The 20,362-nt window shown below is 44.7% G+C and overlaps 1 protein-coding gene across 4 annotated transcripts in view; it reads left to right on the forward strand.

Annotated features, from left to right (window-relative positions):
• Nucleotides 1–20,362, forward strand: part of col11a1a (collagen, type XI, alpha 1a) — a 363,765-nt gene that overhangs the window by 103,137 nt on the left and 240,266 nt on the right. For all 4 annotated transcript variants that reach the window (XM_034171602.1, XM_034171606.1, XM_034171594.1 and 1 more), the window contains exon 5: nucleotides 6,612–6,737. In XM_034171602.1, the coding sequence (XP_034027493.1) occupies nucleotides 6,612–6,737 (126 nt within the window). The remainder of the gene's footprint in view (nucleotides 1–6,611; nucleotides 6,738–20,362) is intronic.

A 20,362-nucleotide genomic window follows, 5' to 3' on the forward strand; every position in this document is an offset into this window, starting at 1 on the left:
CTTGTGGAGGAAACTGTGTAGAATTCAGTCCCTACACAAGTTGACTGGGTGTCACTACTTTGTCTTTAAATTTGATGACCAGCTACAGAATCAGGTATTCTGCAAAATATGTTAAGTGATAAAGAGAAATACAACAAATCTTTTCCAACACTGAAGACTCCAACCATGAACAGTTGTAAACAAAATTTGCAAGCAAGGTCAGACCAAAGAGCACAAGATTTAAATCTGGAGACTCATCTGACATTGTGTCAGTTGTTATTACTGCCTTATTTAAGCTCACTTAAACAAACATCTCTAACTACCAGTCTATTTTCCTTCTCATGAAGCCTTCTTTAATGTCTCACTCTTTTTCAAGCATTTATTTTCATTCACATGTCTGAACAAGAACATTTTATGCCTCAGGAACACAAATATTGACATCAAGTCTTTTCATTTTCCATGATCTTTCAGTGATGAATGCTTTCTGTCATGGATGTTTCGCATGCCCCATCATGAATAAGTTAGTAGTGCATCTCCACAGCCTGGTGTACAGACAGGTGGCTGTGAGACGTGGACTAATTAGAGCTGAGTTCAAGGACTCAGTGTTGGTCTTAGGCTGACACATGAGATAATACATGTCAACTTAACTCAGGGTATGGCTTGATCTCTGTTTCTCTGTCCAGGCAAAACAAGTACACACACAGACACACAAATTGATGCCTTCCTGGAATTGCTGCTGTGGTTCAGTGTCTGATGCCCAGTCTGTGTGGGCAGCATACATAATTCCCACTTTTAACTACAAGTCCTGAAGTTAAAACACTCAAGTGTCTGCTCATATTTTCTTTGAGTGAATTGTTGTTTGGGTTTTGTTGCAACAGTGAGACTGTCTGTTTTCTTTAATCAAGATTTTTTGGTAATGAAGACTTCATTTATATGAATACGCAAGTACAATATCACTTATGATCTTTCACTCTGAAAATTATGGAGTGATGGTGAATTGAATTGTTTGTTTGTTGAGCACAAGCTAGTGAAAAACAGAAAACAAAACTAGAGGTCACATCCCATTGATCCCAATTCTGAATAAGTCATAACATTTATTAGCATGTCCTCCATGGACACACATATGTTGGCACACCAGATCCAGATGAAACATTTAATGGCTCAAAAACAATAAATGCTATTAACTTGAAACTCATCAAATTTGAACAGCATAATGAGGTCAGACCATTTCACATCTGTTGACCTTTGATGCTTCAGATCAATTAAAAAAATCAACAACTTTGTTTTAGCTATATAATGCTTCATAGCTGTGCCTGTCACCTTCAGGATGCTTAGTGAATGCTGGATTAATGATGGATCAGAAGCAAGTGTCGTTGGTATGTACCAAATCAGAGAGAGATGAGAGGGAGATTGTTGAGGTAGATATGCTGTTGGGGAGAGAGAGAGAGAGTCTCCACATAGAAATCTACTAAATATGGCATTATTTTCTGATTATTTCAGTAGTAACATTCTAAAACTCAAAATAACAGTCACACCTCTGCTCATCCCTGTTGAAAGGATTTTATATGAATGTAGACAACAAAAGAAAAGGAGTGTGAGAGAGATAGTTGAGTGAGATATTGAGGTCCTTGTGAGAGAGTTCATTTCTGCACAGACGTTTGCTAAATTGACAAATACGATTGTTTTAACAGCAGTTATGTTCTAAAAATCAAATAACATGGACATAAGCCCCTACAACCCTGTCCAAAGGATTTTGTACATATGCAGTCAAAAGAAACACTTTTTTCTTTTTGCTGTCTCTTTCTGTGCATTTTGAAGTTGCATGTTGTTTAAAATTTGCTTTTCAGTTTCTAATATTAACAAGTCCTATGTCTGGTGGCCACCAAGGCATCTGTTGCTGGCATAAAAAAAAAAAGAGTAAAAGACTCCATTCAGTTTTGAAGTGGATCGTGACCAAGATCCCAATTCTGGATCATTTATTAAATTTTCACCATTTCAAGGATCATCTCAACTCTGCTTGATGGACCTTGCGTTTGTTGACGCATGCAATTATTGCATTGTGTTGTGAAATTCAGATCCAGGTAAAGTCCGGGTCACATAACCTTTATTATGAGCCCTCATCAACATCAGAAATCTCTGATTGCTCTCATTTACAGATGTTTCTCCGGCGGAAAACAAGTTCGCAATCACAAATAAAGGCCTTGAAAAGCAATATACCACTCATGTATAGATGCATATTGAATCTACAATTTGTAAAATACAACTGCCAAACTGAAGCTATTCTATGAAATGATGGCTAACAGAAGGGTTTTTTTTATGTGCGCTGTTTTGTTTTTTCCCCCCCATAGGACAATCTGTAACATATGGACATTCACCCTGAGCCACGTGAAAGTACACACACACGCACGCACACACACACACACACACACACACACACACACACACACACACACACACACACACACACACACACACACACACACACACACACACACACTCTGCAAACAAGTTGCAGCCTGATTCTTTTCTGTCTTGTTTCACTGCCAGCTGTCTGTTGTGCTTTTCCACATATAGTATCCCTGCTGACACACATGCACCAAGATCTTACCTTGAGGCTTATTTAACAAACATTATAACTAAAACCCACTGCCTTTTATCTGCTTTCCAAGAACATTGCACACATCTTTTCAACATGTTTCAGTACTGGTGTTTAGGCAGGATTTTCAAAAATCCCAATGGTTTGATCGCTCTTTTGCTGCGCCTTGTACTGTGACTGATGTCAAAGTGAGATATTGCTGGAATGTGTCAGGCATTGTTGCTTTCCACTTCAACCATCCAGTCATTATGGTTTGAGTGAACTTGCCAAACCTTGTTTCATATATTTAAAGTTGTATTCTTTCTTGTGTTTCTAATTGCCCGTTATTCTGGTGGTTTTCAAGAAAAGCTGTTGTTTATTGTTTAACAGATTTTCTTGCTGTTTTTCCAAGTGACGTTTTTAGAGATGGCTTATTTTGAACACTTGTTATTGTCTCTTTTTGCTACAGACTCAACCATACACCATATTTAACAGCATAATCTGGTGGTTTAAGTTGTCATAATTGTGAAACTTGCCAAAAAATATGTTTAACTGAGTGCATGATACTTATACTGACATTGATGTTTGAATATAAAACTAAGTCATACAATAGCTAATACTATCATGCTGTTGAATTCTTTAAAATGTATTGTTCCACCCCTTTTGGCAAGACATGTGTCTTTTATTTATTTATTTATTTACTAGCTGGGGTACCCGGCGCTGCCCGGGTTAACCTGTTTTAGACATAAGCCAAATTCCAATCAGTTTAATCAAAACAATTACCCAACATTTGCTTTTGTAATGCTGATGTCTTATAAATATAATAGTTAATGGGCTAAAGTTTGTCCAGCAGAACTATAAGAGGTGGACTCCCCAAACTCAGTGGAAATACTTGGTTAAGACAAACACATTTGAAGTCCTTCATGCAGACTTTGCTTTGCAATCAAATTTATAACAAAATTACACACATAAGGTAGGTAAGAGTAAAATGTAAATATCAATGAATCAAAATTGAGGTAGTGGTGTATTTCACTGTTTTTACATTGCAATTTTACAAACATAAAATGAATGTATTCAGACAGGAAGGCAAACTGGGTTGTACAGGACAGTCAGGTGCTTAACAGTTGAGAACATAAAGTAGCTGAAGGAAGGGATTAAATAAGCAGAGATGGCCAATACATATACAGGGCTGGAAATTTGAATCTGCCTGGTCATACCCACAGCCTCAGCCTAAGCATGTTGTTGTTTTGCTGAGTGTGCTGTGGAAAGGGATTAAAGAAACAGATATGGCCAACACATATATAGGGCTAGAAATTTGAATCTGCCTGGTCATACCCACAGCTGGCTATTTTGGGGGTAATTTTCAGTTCAACTTTTAAAAAAATGGTACCAGTTTGTTCCCCATGTCATGAGGATTCAGAATATATATATATAGTTTTTTAGGGCTACATATTATAGTTTGGGAGTTTATCCCGGACAGACAGAAAGAAAGACAGACAGAAATGGCAGCATGAAAAGCACATGGTACAACACTGTATGGTCTTACATAAATAGCTATTTTGGGAGTAATTTTCAGTTCAACTTTTTAAAAAATGGTACCAGTTTGTTCCCCATGTCATGAGGATTCAGAATATATATAGTTTTTAGGGCTACATATTATAGTTTGGGAGTTTATCCCGGACAGACAGACGTAGCCCTTTATGTATATAGATTTAATTATTTTATTTAGGTTTTATGAATATGGTTGTATTATGTTTGGAAAGTCCTGGCTCTGCATCTTATATGGTTTCTCTTTCTTTTAAACGACATACTTCCAACAATTTCAACCAAGAAGAAGACACATCAAACAAATGCAGGAAAAAGTCCTTTAGAATAGTCATTAACGACTATAAATAAACATAAAAATTATACTAAATATGAAGATAATTAGCAGTAAAAGGCAGTTGCGGTGGATATGGCAATTCCAAGTGATAACAACATCAGAAAGAAAGACAATGAGAAGTACCAGAGGCTGAAGGGGAAAAAAAAAAACTACAGAAGAGGTGTAAGTTAAGGGCCACTGTGAGCTCAATGGTCATAGGATCTTTCAGGGTTGTGGTGTCTCAACAGAGACAATGGCTTCAGTAGATTACAAGTATAGCATCTGAGGTATCTGTCTACAAGAGTGTAGTCCTAGGAACACCAAAAATACTGTGCAGTACTCTTAAACTCCCTGGCAGAGGACTTGGGCTTGAAGGAGACATTCACCACCACCATAATATGGTCTGAACAAAACATTTTGTGTGTACAACATCAGCATAATTATTGTAAAACCTATCTTGTGAGCATCTCCCTCATTATGCTATATGTGGGGCATAGTAGCACATACTGTGGCAGTATACCACATCAGAAGGCACATTGCATCCAAAGTTAAAATCTATTGAACGCACTGATGTTTGTGCATGCAGCTAATGAGTGTTGAGTGTTGACTCTGCCAGAACTAATCAATGGAAGTTCAAAATAGTTGATGGCTACGTAGTAAAAATAGTTTTCATACTCCAAGAAGTACTTAGCAGCCAGATCATGCGCTAATACGTTACAATCTTGGTCTTTAAATGTCTTACCTTTTACAAGACCCAGTCCATTTTGCTTCAGTTTTACTGCAATTCTACCATTTGTTCCTAACTTCTGGGAACATTTGGGAGACTTCACAACATTGTTGCTGGAAAATAATGGTCTATTAGAGTGGACAGGAAAGATGTGACTCTGTCTAGATAAAACTAAAACAGAACCTAATGCTGATCATATTCATTCATTCATTTTCTATACCTTCTTATTTCAATTAAGAGTCATGAGGGTCTGGAGCCTATCCCAGCAGGCGGTGGGTGAGAGGCAGGGTACTCCCTGAACAGGCCATCAGTCTATTGCAGGGCTGACACATATAGACAAACAAACATTCACATACTCACTTACACCTACGGTCAGTTTAGAGTCACCAGTTCACCGAACCTGCATGCTTTTAGAAGTGAGAGGAAGGTGGACCACAAAGAGGGAACCCACACAAACACGGGGAGAACATGCAAACTCCACCCAGAAAGGACCAGGTCAGAAGCAAACCTAGGAGCTTCTCTCTGTGAAGCAACATTACTAAACACCGTGCTGCCCCTGCTAATAACACAGGTTTTAAAATTTATAGTATTAGTATTAGTTAGATAGGGAAGTTTGGGGTCCCCTGCTGGAGCTGTTGTCCCCGTGACCTGATCCCAGATAAGCAGTTGAAGATGAGTGAGTGAGTTTTAGTTTCCTATCAAGATTAACCAAAAAAGGTCAGGTTTAGATGTGGCTGCCTAATTTATGACAAAAATAGTTGGAATTCTGTAGTAATGCATCTAATGTAGCACACTAATGACATAGCTAATGCTAGCAATGTTTAGCCATGGATGCAAGCTAGAAAAATCATACAACCATAAAATAACAGCAAAATATTGGTGGTTTTGCCACTAAACTTTATTTCTGAAGTCTTAAGAAGGCATGTCAGACTCATGTGTCTGACAAACAATCACATCCTCAGTAGTAGTTGTTCTTACTATTAGGATTGTTAAGACAGTTATTTTTTACGGCGGCGGCACACATGGATGCCAGGTGTTGCTTGACAATACATGTTTGATTTCCTGAACTAAAGCCCAGCTCTGATCATTATAATTTCCCCAGTGTCTGAAGTCCATTTCCTCCCTGCACCATGTGACTGTGGACTCTGTGGGGTGTGTGTCAAGCTGTTTAATCACACAAGGGGGAATTTACTCTGTCAGACTCCATAAGTGTATGGGCAAAGAGCGATCTCATCTATAATTTATGCCAGTTTACCCAGTAGGTGCGAGTGGGAGAGCAAGATGGGACTTGTCTTCGAGGCCATGTTTTGGCTTTTGTAATCTGGTTTTATCAGCATTCATGAACTGAGGGAGTGCTCAGTAGTAATATGTGAAATCTGTTTAAATATTTCTTCTTGTTAAATACTTGACACTAGCATTTAAACCAACTCTGCCCCAGTAAATTAATGCTGTTTTTTTGTCTTCTGCAGGGTGACATCCAGCAACTTCTGATTGTGGCTGATCCCAAAGCAGCGTTTGACTACTGTGAACATTACAGTCCAGAGTGTGACACACCCTCCAGTGACACTCTGCAGGCCCAGCAACCAGAGGAAGAGGTCAGCCAACCAGGGCGGGTGGGAGGGGAGGTGAATCCACACAGTGCTGCACGAGCTCCTTTGGGTTTCACGAGTATAGTTTATGTCACTTGATTGTCAAATTTTCCATTGTTGAAATGCAACACCCTGTGAATTTTAATCCATTTTGGGCTTATGTTGAAGACAGAAATTTGTACTGGACTATCGAAGCAGCTGAGACAATTTATGCGACTACCCTCGACTATGGTTGTAAGCTTTGGGTAATGACTGAAAATACAAGATTGCAGATATAAGTGGCAGAAATGAGGTTCCTCCACAAGATATCTGGGATTATACTCTGGAATAGGGTGAGGAGTTCAAATATTCACATCGAAAGAAGCCAGCTGAGGTGATTCAGGGGTCCCGTGAGGATGCCCCTTGATCATCTCCCTAGGGAGGTCTTCCAGGCACGTCCAACTGTGAGGAGGCCCAGAAAATACCCAAGATGTGGTAGAGGGATCATATTCCTTCTACCACATCCTGAGACATTTTAAACTGGATTAAATCTGGATTGCTTTCTAGCTGGATTGCACTGACACCTGTTTTTCAAATCCATCTCATCCTACATATACACATCCAAACCCACTCTGGCTCAGGCCGGATTCAAGTCATTTGTGTGCGGATCTGCTCATCGGAGCACATCTGGTGGACTTTCTTGGCTAGAAGGCACCGCAGAGAAAAGCTTGATGGAAAAGTGGCAGCTAGATAGAAAAGTGGCAGATGAAAACCAAATGTTCTATTGTTTTCAATGAAAAGTTCACAGAAAATTCCCACCACTTCTGGCTGTGACTGCCGCAGTCATGCACTGCAAGTAAACTTGCCATCAGAAATCTGTGTCTCGGAAGTGGGTTGAGCCAGATAGAAAACAATCCATCTTAAATGCAATTTCTGCCATTCAGATTCAAAAGAAACCTACCCAGCTCCAGCCAGATTCGCTTTGAATCCTGCTCCAGCTGAATTGCCAACCCCAATCAGAATGGAGCCAAAGAGAAACACAGCTAAAGACCCTCTTGTCATGGCATGCTTGTATTAATGACTGCAGCATTAACCATTCTCATAATGTTATTGAAGAAAGGCAGTGGGAACAGTTATTAGGATAAGCAAAATAATTACTAAATCAACAGAGAAACCACGTATGAGATACATAACGGCAGTTATTTTCTGTAAGCAGAAGCCAAAGCTACAGTGAAATTCAGTGTATATATCCACCCAGGTTTTTATGATTTTTAAAAATAATTTAAAATGCTCAGAACCAGTGGACTGTGACTTAAAGGGACACACAAACAAAATCTTAGTTGTCAGCCCTGTGACATTGTTTTTATTTAAATTCAAATAAATGTAGACATGAGCGGTTTCAAAATGAAATCAGGTGCACAGGTGTTACGGCTGGAGGATGACTTAGACCCCAACCCAGTGATCTCACTGAAAGGTGCAAAATACAGTCTTTATTGACTCACATGGAAAAAAGTCAAAGACACACAGGATATCAGATCAATCGACTACAAGGTGTCCGTGAAGGTTTTGGCAGAATAGTCAGAAGGGCAGACAAGGTCCAACAGTCAACAGGAAAAGCCTGCATAGATGGCAAGCAAACTCTAAACTTTCACAGGGAAATAAAAGTATGACAATGATAAATCAAACAGGAGGAAACACTGGAATCAACAGCGAGAATGAAGTGACAAACACAAACATCCAAGTAAGGGACTGAGAGACAAAAAAGGGCTTAAATACACTGGGAGTTGAATGCAAACAGGAGGCAGGTGGGGACAATTAGAGGAATGAGACACAGCTGAGGAAAAGACATTCAGCAACATACAGGGTTTGGTTGCGGAAGATTTTGACATTGAATTTTGATCATCATTTGTGGCATGTCTGCAAGTCCTTTAGACAGATTGTTCACAAACTCTTGCGAAGCAGTCAGATCTTGAAGTTTGGCCAGATTTAATGTTGGACACTGAGCATACAGCAATCAGTGAGACTTCTGACTCTCCAAGGAAGCCACAAGCCAATGGTCAGAAGTCATTATGCTACATACAAAGAAACAAGAAATTGTCAAAAGAAAAAACAAACAACAATGAATACACTATATGGGTCCTGAGCCTTTAAGACTGAGATACTTCCACCAGTGAAATTGATGATCCCACCATCAGCTTCCAGCTCTGCCTCTACTATAGAGGGTGCCCCAGTCTGATGCAGGAGTTCCTCAAAGTGTTTCTTCCAGTGCCCGATTACCTCCTCCTTTGAGGTCAACAGAGTCCCATTCTTATTGTAGACAGCTTGGATATTTCCTCGTTTTGCTCTCCTGAGGTGCCTCACGGTCCACCAGAAGCACCTTGGTGCTGACCAAAAGTCCTTCTCTATGGTTACTCCAAACTCCTATGAAGGAGAGTGGTTCTGAAGGTGGGGCTCACAAGATCTAACTGGTAGCATTCCACCTCCCACACAAACTCTGACTTCTTCCCCATAGCAGGGTGACATTTCACTCCCCCAGAGCTAGCCTCTGCCATCCGGATTTGGACTGTCGAGGCCCTCGACTCTCACTACCATCCATGGGACAGTGCACCCGACCCCAGTGGTTCCCCCTGCTGATAGTGAGCCCACAGGGTGGACATTGAAAGTCCATGTTGCCTTTTTGGGTTGTGCTCGGCCGGGCTCTGTTGCAAGTCCGGCCACCAGATGCTCGCTTACGGGACCTCTGCCCAGGTCTGGCTCCAGAATGTAGGTCCCGGGCTTCCTATGGGCCAGGTCACATGTCCTCTTCCTCATTTTTCCATGGAGTCACTGTGAACCATTCTTAATCTAGCCCCTTGCCTGAGTCCAATTTTCTATGCAAGACCCTACCAGTAGCACACCAGACAACACAGCTCTATGGGCATACAAACCTCTCCACCAAGATAAGGTGATGGTTCCTGGAGAGGTCCAGCTCATTATTTTGACTCATCATCTGTGTTCAGACACTGTTAGCATCATAGCACTGGTGTGATTAACATTATGGGCCACAAATTCAACGTTCCTCCTGTCTATACATCTGACTAATATTATCTCATATTGTTTGAGTTTTTCATCCTTGATAATGAACTTTGGATCCCACTTAATACAAAATGAAAAAGTTTAATGTGCTTTTTGAAAAATCACACATCTGGAGTCATGCGTATGACACATGTGCTAATGTGTGTAATTAACATGCTTGCAGTGAGAAAGTTTCCTGACAACATCCTTAACGCTGCTTTTATTTGATTTTTGTCTAAGATGTTGGAGTTGTTGTTGTTTACCTATATTTTATGAGCCCTTAAACAACCCATATGTGTGCAAGACTGGAAACAGATGGAATCCAATGAGCAATTTGAATGATTCATTTATCTAATTTTGTACTATTATTATAGCAAGGTTTATTTGCATATTTTCACCAATTACATTGCTTTTAGCACCTGGTTTGATTAGTATTATCAAAGCAGCATGTGCATTATTGCATTATTCTGTATGATGCTTTGAGTTTAATTACATCTGGAGCAAATATCTCTACCACAGGCCAACAGAATACTGACACTAATTAACAAAAACAATAGCAATTAAACTGACAATTAACTTCTAAACCTGCATCTGGATAAGAGTGATCATAATTTATTGGCATATTCCATTTTCTATCAAATATTTCCACAGCGTGTCATAGAGCCATTTCATAAACTCAAGGGAGATGTTGTGTTCACATTATCATTGCAAAATATTTTTGTCTCCTGCTTTATTGTGTGATAAACAATATGAGGCTATAATATGATTTGAACAAAATATATTTGTGTCTGTATATACTATACAAATATATTTTGTGGGCATCTTTGCCATTATTGTGTTTGTGGTGCATTGCAACAGTCTTGCATGGAGAAATGCAACATGCACCATGGACGTACACTGCATCGAAAGTTTAAATTTGTTGATCCTTAAAATGGAGAAATGCAACATGCACCATGGATGTACACTGCATCGAAAATTTAAATTTGTTGATCCTTAAAAGTGCTATACTTACCTTTGCATGCACTCCCAGCAAATTTAGAGTAGGGCGATGACTGTGCCCACAATCATCATAAGAAATGTGTTTAAGCTTCCAGAAATATGTAACACCAAATTAGTTTCCAATTGAGGCCAAAGTTTAAAAACAAGGCAAGGTGTGGCGAAAAAGCCCTCACCAGAAACAGCAACATAAAAAAGTTAAATGACACACAATCTGGTATGGCAGAAATGAACCATAAGGTGCATCAGCCTTGGTTTGATCCATGGAATCCAACAGAACCTGCATGTTCTATATATGGTTCAAAAGTTGTATGGGTAAACATAACCTCCAAATTTGATCTTTTGGTGGCAGTAGAGTGCTGAAGCTACAGACATGAAGCTTGGTGAAAAGAATTACAGGACTATCCCCAGTATTTCTACCAAATTTCAAAACTTTCTAACTATTTGGGCATATAGTGTTGAAATAAACGTGATGGATGCACACGTGCATATGGACATGCACTTTTGGACAGAGTGCAATTCTCTATCCCTCATCCCAGGCTGGTCATTTGAAAAAATGATAAATTTCTGATGCAGTTACTGCTTTATTGCACAAATTGGTGGTGCTAATGAAGTCAAATTAATGATATGCTAATACTAGCAATGTTTAGTGATGCAAACAAAGCAGGAGACATGTTATGCAGCATTATTATCATTTTACCGAGGCATTGCTAGGCCGGTATCGTACATTTACATCGATGTTACCTGGCTATACCCGCCCGCTGTGCGTAAACAAATGACATCATAGTGCGCAGCCCAAGAACTGTCCGCAGAGGGGAAAAAACTGTCTGCAGAGGAAAAGATAGAAAGGCGAGAAGTGTGTGTTGGTCCCAATATGGATATTCCGGATGATTTTCTCATGGATAGTACGACAATGAACAGCAGCCAATTAAGCAGCCAGCTTGATGAGGACACACTGCCAAATTTGGAGAGCAGCGTGTGCCAGCCGACATGACAAAAGTTAAAGTGAGCCAACTTTTTACGTACGCATTACGTGTTGTGTATCTCAGTAAGTGATAATAATACAAATAACGTGCTGTTGTCATGTGGTATGCATTTTCTGAGTCCCTCTGTCCATGCCGTCGCCCTCAATGACAAATATTCGCCCTCGTCTAACTCTGGCGAATATCTGGCATTTTGGGCCACTGGGCATGAACGTCGGGCCTCTGAAAATGCATACCGCCCTCCAAAAGCATGTTATTGTATTATTATTATCACTTTACTAGGGTGTTGCTAGGCCGGTATCGTAGATTTACATCGACGCTACCTGGCTATACCCGCCTGCTGTGCGTAAACAAATGACGTCATAGCGTGCAGCCCAAGATATGTCAGCAGAGGAAAACATAAAAAGGCGAGTGTGTGTGTTCGTCCCAATATGGATATTCCAGATGATTTTCTCATGGATAGTACAACAGTGAACAGCAGCCAGCTTGATGAGGACGCACTGCCGAAATCGGAGAGCAGCGCGCGCCAGCCGACACGACAAAAGTTAAAGTGAGCCAACTTTTTATGTACGCGTTACGTGTTGTGTATCTCATTAAAAAGTGATAATAATGCAAATAGCATGCTGTTGTCATGCGGTATGCATTTTCTGAGTCCTTCTGTCCATGCTGTCGCCCACAGTGGCAGATATTCGCCCTTGTCTAACGTGGGCAAATACCTGTCATTTTGGGTGACTGGGCATGGACGTTGGACCTCTGAAAATGCATACTGCCCTCCAAAAGCATGTTATTGTATTATTACCAATAGTTCTGGAGTGGTGTAGATCATCACAGGCCAATTTGGACTGTAACAGTGTGAACACACCTTAACCCCCATTAGAAATATCGAAACAAAGGCAAAAACACAATCACACTGGCAGAGTACAACCCCTATAGTCCAGTAAATAAAGATTAAAAAAAAAGGCCTAGGTTCAACAAAATTGATACCAAAGGTTTTTCAACTACTTTAGGTAGGAAATAGGCTCTACCAGCCAGGATAAAAAATCTGCCATGATCTGGGTGGTGCTAATACCTTAAATTCACAAAAATCCAAGATGGCCACCATGGTTGTGAAAAGTGCCATAATTTCCTTGCTATTAAAGCTAGAAAGGCAAATAAGGTGTCTAAACCTACACTCAACAAAAATATAAACGCAACACTTTTGTTTTTGCTCCCATTTTGTATGAGATGAACTCAAAGATCTAAAACTTTTTCCACATACACAATATCACCATTTCCCTCAAATATTGTTCACAAACCAGTCTAAATCTGTGATAGTGAGCGCTTCTCCTTTGCTGAGATAATCCATCCCACCTCACAGGTGTGTCATACCAAGATGCTGATTAGACACCATGATTAGTGCACAGGTGTGCCGTAGACTGTCCACAATAAAAGGCCACTCTGAAAGGTGCAGTTTTAAAACACAGCACAATGCCACAGATGTCGCAAGATTTGAGGGAGCGTGCAATTGGCATGCTGACAGCAGGAATGTCAACCAGAGCTGTTGCTCGTGTATTGAATGTTCATTTCTCTACCATAAGCCGTCTCCAAAGGCGTTTCAGAGAATTTGGCAGTACATCCAACCAGCCTCACAACCGCAGACCACGTGTAACCACACCAGCCCAGGACCTCCACATCCAGCATGTTCACCTCCAAGATCGTCTGAGACCAGCTACTCGGACAGCTGCTGAAACAATCGGTTTGCATAACCAAAGAATTTCTGCACAAACTGTCAGAAATCGTCTCAGGGAAGCTCATCTGCATGCTCGTTGTCCTCATCGGGGACCTGACTCCAGTTCGTCGTCAGAACTTCGCACAGCCATTGAAGAGGAGTGGACCAACATTCTACAGGCCACAATTGACAATCTGATCAACTCTATGCGAAGGAGATGTGTTGCACTGCATGAGGCAAATGGTGGTCACACCAGATACTGACTGGTATCCCCCCCCCCCCCCCCAATAAAACAAAACTGTACCTTTCAGAGTGGCCTTTTATTGTGGACAGTCTAAGGCACACCTGTGAGGTGGGATGGATTATCTCAGCAAAGGAGAAGTGCTCACTATCACAGATTTAGACTGGTTTGTGAACAATATTTGAGGGAAATGGTGATATTGTGTATGTGGAAAAAGTTTTAGATCTTTGAGTTCATCTCATACAAAATGGGAGCAAAACCAAAAGTGTTGCGTTTATATTTTTGTTGAGTATATGTTTTTGATGTCAAGGAAGTCATTTCTGTTAATAAATTTTCACTGCTTCTTATATATTTGGAGATAATAGTACATAGTACTTTTCTTACCCAAAACATTAATTCAAATTGGGAAACAATTACAAATAAAATTACCTAGAATTTTATGAACTACAAAATTTGTCAACCCTAAATGTATAGCATAAGGTGAAGAGTCAACTTGTTGTGAATGTGTAGGAACACGGACCCACAACAGGGGGCGTTAAATGAACGGACAATGGATAAGCCAAACAGTAACAATTTAATGTTGTGAAGTGCACAACGGAATACAGACAAATACAGTTTTGGTACCACAGACGATTAAATGTTGAGTGATGTGTGGGCAGGCTTGAGGATAGGAGACGTCCGTCCTGAACCGAGCCGGATCCCACACGGCCTTCACCGCCAACGGATCTGAAGAACACTGGAGCCGCCAAGTCCTGGAGCCCCAGGTGGCCACCGTCTCCAGCTGTCAGACCTGGTACTGCTGGCAGAGAACAGAAACTGTTTTTAATGAGTGTGAGTTTGCACACTCAGTAATCCCACCGTCTGTGTTCTTTTGGGAGGGAGCACCTCCACCTCCAATCACACACTCGTGCAGCTCCTGTCTAACCACTTATCTGGTTGGGGTGTGAAGCGAAGCCGTCGCTGATCACACCAAACTCCAATCCCACCGATAAGGCAACACCACAGGAAAACGGCTACAAATAAGTTCAGACTATAAATCAGTGTTTAGTTCAGCAGAGAAAATTACCTCCAAGGTAGCTGATTTCTCGGTGAGGAGGTGGAGTTGCAATCCGGCCTTTATGGTGAGGTTGATGAGTTGGCTGAGTGACAGCTGGTGCTGATGGTGTGTGACAGCTGTCACTCCCAGTGGCTTCGACGCCCTCTCGTGCTTGAAGCCCGCATTTCAAGCAGGGCTCCATCTGGTGGTGGTGGGCCAGCAGTACCTCCTCTTCAGCGGCCCACACAACAGGACCCCCCCCCCCCCCCAACGTGCGCCTCCTGGCGCTCGACCAGGTTTGTCCGTGTGCCGGGTGTAGAAGTCGGCCAGGAGGGCTGGGTCCAGGATGAAGCTCCTGTTCACCCAGGCCCTTCCGACGGACGTCCAGGAGCCGGCGCACAGTCCAAGCCGGCTCCCCGTCAATGATCCGGGCAGGCGGCGGCGCCGGTCCGGGGGCACAGAGGGGAGAGGAGTGGCAGGGTTTGAGTCTTGACACATGAAAAACCGGATGTATCCGCAGTGAAGCTGGCAGCTTCACTGCGGCTGGACTGAGGACCTTTAGGATGGTGAAGGGTCTGATGAATCTGTCTTTTAGTTTTTGGGATTCCACTTGTAGGGGTATGTCTTTTCTGGATAGCCAAACCGCCTGCCCGGGCTGATACGTAGGGGCCGGGGCACGCCGGCGGTCTGCATGGGCCTTAGCCCTCGTCCGGGCTTTGAGCAGGGCAGAGCGGGCGGTATGCCACACCCAACGGCACCTTCTCAGATGTGCCTGGACCGAGGGCACCCTGACCTCTCCCTCCACCAACGGAAATAATGGGGGCTGGTACCCCAAATATATCTCCAATGGGGAGAGGCCGGTGGCAGATGACACTTGGCTATTATGAGCGTACTCGATCCAGGCCAGATGGTCACTCCAGGCTGTCGGGTGCACGGAGGTCACGCAGCGGAGGGCCTGCTCCAATTCCTGATTCATCCGCTCTGCCTGCCCATTCGTCTGGGGGTGGTACCCGGACAAGAGGCTTACGGTGGCCCCCAGTTCCCTGCAGAAACTCCTCCAGACCTGGGAGGAGAACTGAGGACCATGATCTGAGACAATGTCCGATGGAATCCCATGCAGACGCACGACATGGTGGACCAGGACGTCTGCAGTCTCTTGGGCCGTCGGGAGCTTCGGGAGGGCCACGAAGTGGGCCACCTTGGAGAACCGGTCCACTATCGTGAGGATGGTAGTCTTGCCCTGGGACGGCGGGAGGCCCGTGACGAAGTCCAGGCTGATGTGAGACCAGGGGCGATGAGGCACGGGCAAAGGCTGGAGGAGACCCTGGGTTTTTTGGTGGTCCGGTGCAGGCCTGGACGTACTCCCGGACGTCGGCTTCCAGAGACACCCACCAGAAGCGCTGCCGGACAACTGCCACGGTTCTTTGCACCCCTGGGTGGCAGGAGAGCTTGGAACCGTGACAGAAGTCCAGGACTGCAGCTCTGGCTTCTGGTGGGACGTACAGTCTGTTCTTTGGGCCGGTCCCTGGGTCCGGGTTCCCTGTCAGGGCCTCCCGGACGGTCTTCTCCACATCCCAGGTGAGGGTGGCCACGACAGTGGACTCGGGGATGATGGTTTCGGTCGGGTCTGACAGCTCGGTCCTGACTTCCTCTTCGTGCACCCGGGACAGGGCGTCAGACCGTTGGTTCTTCGTCCCGGGGTGGTATGTGATCCGAAAGTCAAAACGCCCAAAGAACAGTGACCAGCGGGCTTGCCTGGGGTTCAGACGCTAGGCGGTCTGGATGTACTCCAGGTTCCGATGGTCTGTGAAAACCGTGAATGGTTCCGAAGCTCCTTCCCACAGGTGTCTCCACTCCTCCAGAGCCTCCTTTACCGCAAGAAGTTCCCGATTGCCAATGTCATAGTTCCTTTCAGCCGGGGTCAACCTGCGGGAAAAATAGGCACAAGGGTGGAGAACCTTGTCGGACTCCCTGCTCTGGGACAGCACGGCTCCTATCCCTGAGTCAGAGGCGTCCACTTCGACTATAAACTGGTGACTTGGATCGGCCTGCACCAGAACTGGCGCAGTCGAGAACTGGCGTTTCAACTCCCTAAATGCGGCTTCGCACTGATCCGACCAGGTGAAGGGGACTTTTGTGGAGGTCAGGGCTGTCAGGGGACTAACCACCTGACTATAGCCCTTGATGAACCTCCGGTAAAAATTAGCAAAACCGAGGAACTGTTGCAGTTTCCTACAGTTTGTTGGTTGGGGCCAGTCTCTCATCGCCGCTACCTTGGCCAGATCAGGTGCGACGGAGTTTGAGGAGATGATGAACCCCAGGAAGGACAAAGAAGTACGGTGGAACTTGCACTTCTCACCCTTCACAAACAGCCGGTTCTCCAACAACCGCTGCAGGACCTGATGTACATGCGTAACAAGAGTTTCAGGATCCGGGGAAAAGATGTCTAGATATACAAAGACAAACCGATGCAAGAAATCCCGCAAGACATCGTTTACCAAAGCTTGGAACGTCGCGGGGGCGTTTGTGAGGCCGAACGGCATGACCAGGTACTCAAAGTGACCTAACGGGGTGTTAAATGCCGTCTTCCATTCATCTCCCTTCCGGATCCGAACCAGGTGGTACGCATTCCTAAGATCCAGTTTTGTGAAAATTTGGGCTCCATGCAGGGGCGTGAACACTGAATCTAACAGGGGCAGAGGGTATCGGTTGCGAACCGTGATTTCGTTCAGCCCCCTGTAATCAATGCATGGACGGAGTCCACCGTCTTTCTTGCCCACAAAAAAGAAACCAGCACCCATCGGGGAGGTGGAGTTCCAGATCAGCCCGGCAGCTAATGAGTCCCAGATGTAGGTCTCCATTGATTCGCGTTCAGGACGTGAGAGGTTGTACAGCCTGCTGGACGGGTACTCAACGCCCGGGATCAAATCAATGGCACAATCATACGGACGGTGCGGGGGAAGGGTGAGCACCAGATCCTTGCTGAAAACGTCAGCAAGATTGTGGTACTCACTTGGCACCGCCGTCAGATTGGGGGGGACTTTGACCTCCTCACTAGCTCTCACACCAGGCGGAACCGAGGATCCGAGACATTCCCGGTGGCAGGTTTCGCTCCACTGAGCCACAACCCCAGACGGCCAATCAATCCGGGGATTGTGCTTTATCATCCAAGGATAACCCAAAATCACATGGGAGGTAGAAGGTGTGACATAAAACACAATCTCCTCCCTGTGATTACCAGACACCACCAGTGTCACTTGTGGTGTCTGGTGTGTGATTAATGGAAGAAGGGTGCCATCTAGTGCCAGTACCTTCAAAGGTGAAGGTAGAGCCACTAGAGGGAGCCCGACTTCCCTTGCCCATCTGCTGTCCAGCAGATTCCCTTCCGACCCCGTGTCTACCAGTGCTGGGGCGTGATTGGTCAGATCCCCACTCAGGATCGTAACTGGGATGCGTGCAGATTTATGGGGTTTCCACGCGTGCATATTATGGCCCACCCTTAGCCCAGCTTCTAAGGGCGGGCGTTGTCGTTTAACTGTTTGGGGCAGTTCCTCTGTAGATGCTCACTCGAGCCACAGAAAAAACACTCCCCGCAGACCAGCCTCCGTTGTCTGAGCTTTGTATTGACTTTAGCCCTGCTCGTGTCCATAGCTTCGTCAGCAGGGGAAGCTGTTGCCACACGAGAGTCACGGGCTGTGGAGCGTGGGGAAGACGGCACCCTTTTCGACCCGGAAGGAAGAGGGACGGCTCATGCCCGGCCACGCCCCCCGCCCTGCTCCCGACGGTGTTCCTCTAATCGGTTATCTAATCGTATAACCAGATCAACAAGCCCATCGAAATCCCGCGGTTCATCCTTAGCCAGTAGATGCTCCTTCAGGACCGCAGACAGTCCGTTTACAAAGGCGGCGCGGAGTGCAACGTTGTTCCAGCCGGACCTCGCTGCTGCGATGCGGAAGTTGACTGCATACTCTGCTGCACTCCGACGCCTCTGTCTGATTGACAGCAGCAAGTTTGATGCAGATTCGCCTCTATGTGGGTGATCAAAAACCTGCTTGAACTCCCTCACAAACCCAGTATACGTCGTTAGGAGCCATGAATTCTGCTCCTAGAGCGCCGTAGCCCAGGCGCGTGCCTCTCCTCGAAGCAAGTTTATTACTTAAGCCACCCGGCTGGCATCTGACTCGTACATGACGGGACGCTGTGAAAAGACGAGCGAGCACTGCATTAAGAAGTCCGCGCACGTCTCGACACAGCCTCCGTACGGCTCCGGAGGGCTTATGTAAGCTTCAGGGGATGGTGGGGGGGTTCGTTGAATGACCAGCAGAATGTCTGTCTCAGGCCTCCAGTCAGCAGGAGGAGGTGCTGCAGCAGCGCCCTGAGCCTGCGCTTCCACCTGGGCGGTGAGAGCCTCCATCCTCCGATTGAGAATCATATTCTGCTCGGTGACTAAGTCTAGCTGAGCAGTGAAAGAGGTCAAGATTTGCTGCAGCTCACCTAACACGCCTCCTGCTGATGCCTGTGCACCTCGCTCTTCCATTGGCTGTTCAAGCGATGGTTCACGCCCCTCGGGATCCATGACACTGGCCGAGAAATCCTGTTGTGAAGGTGTAGGAACACGGACCCACAACAGGGGGTGTTAAATGAATGGACAATGGATAAGCCAAACAGTAACAATTTAATGTTGTGAAGTGCACAACGGAATACAGACAAATACAGTTTTGGTACCACAGACGATTAAATGTTGAGTGATGTGTGGGCAGGCTTGAGGATAGGAGACGTCCGTCCTGAACCGAGCCGGATCCCACACGGCCTTCACCGCCAACGGATCTGAAGAACACCAGAGCCGCCAAGTCCTGGAGCCCCAGGTGGCCGCCGTCTCCAGCTGTCAGACCTGGTACTGCTGGCAGAGAACAGAAACAGTTTTTAATGAGTGTGAGTTCGCACACTCAGTAATCCCACCGTTTGTGTTCTTTTGGGAGGGAGCACCTCCACCTCCAATCACACACTCGTGCAGCTCCTGTCTAACCACTTATCTGGTTGGGGTGTGAAGCGAAGCCGTCGCTGATCACACCAAACTCCAATCCCACCGATAAGGCAACACCACAGGAAAACGGCTGCAAATAAGTTCAGACTATAAGTCAGTGTTTAGTTCAGCAGAGAAAATGACCTCCAAGGTAGCTGCTTTCTCGGCGAGGAGGTGGAGTTGCAGTCCGGCCTTTATGGTGAGGTTGATGAGTTGGCTGAGTGACAGCTGGTGCTGATGGTGTGTGACAGCTGTCACTCCCAGTGGCTTCGACACCCTCTCGTGCTTGAAGCCCGCACTTCTGGTGGTGGTGGGCCAGCAGTACCTCCTCTTCAGCGGCCCACACAACACAACTATGTATATTAGTTCTCTCAAAGTATGGTAACACCAAGCTTTTGAGACACAATGGATCATGACTCAACCAGCCCTGATCCAGTGTCCAACTAGTATTGAAACCCAGCATTCAACTGGAACCCAAAGCTGTAAGTTACCTTTCATAGTTGCTGTGATGTTAAAAGCACATGGTTACTGAGTCACAGTAAGTCAGTAACTGTAATTCTGTTTTACTTAATTTTTTCTGTGACAAATTAGCAGTCACTGTTAAGTATCAT

Source organism: Thalassophryne amazonica, chromosome 1, assembly GCF_902500255.1.
Source record: "Thalassophryne amazonica chromosome 1, fThaAma1.1, whole genome shotgun sequence".
Taxonomy (NCBI): domain Eukaryota; kingdom Metazoa; phylum Chordata; class Actinopteri; order Batrachoidiformes; family Batrachoididae; genus Thalassophryne; species Thalassophryne amazonica.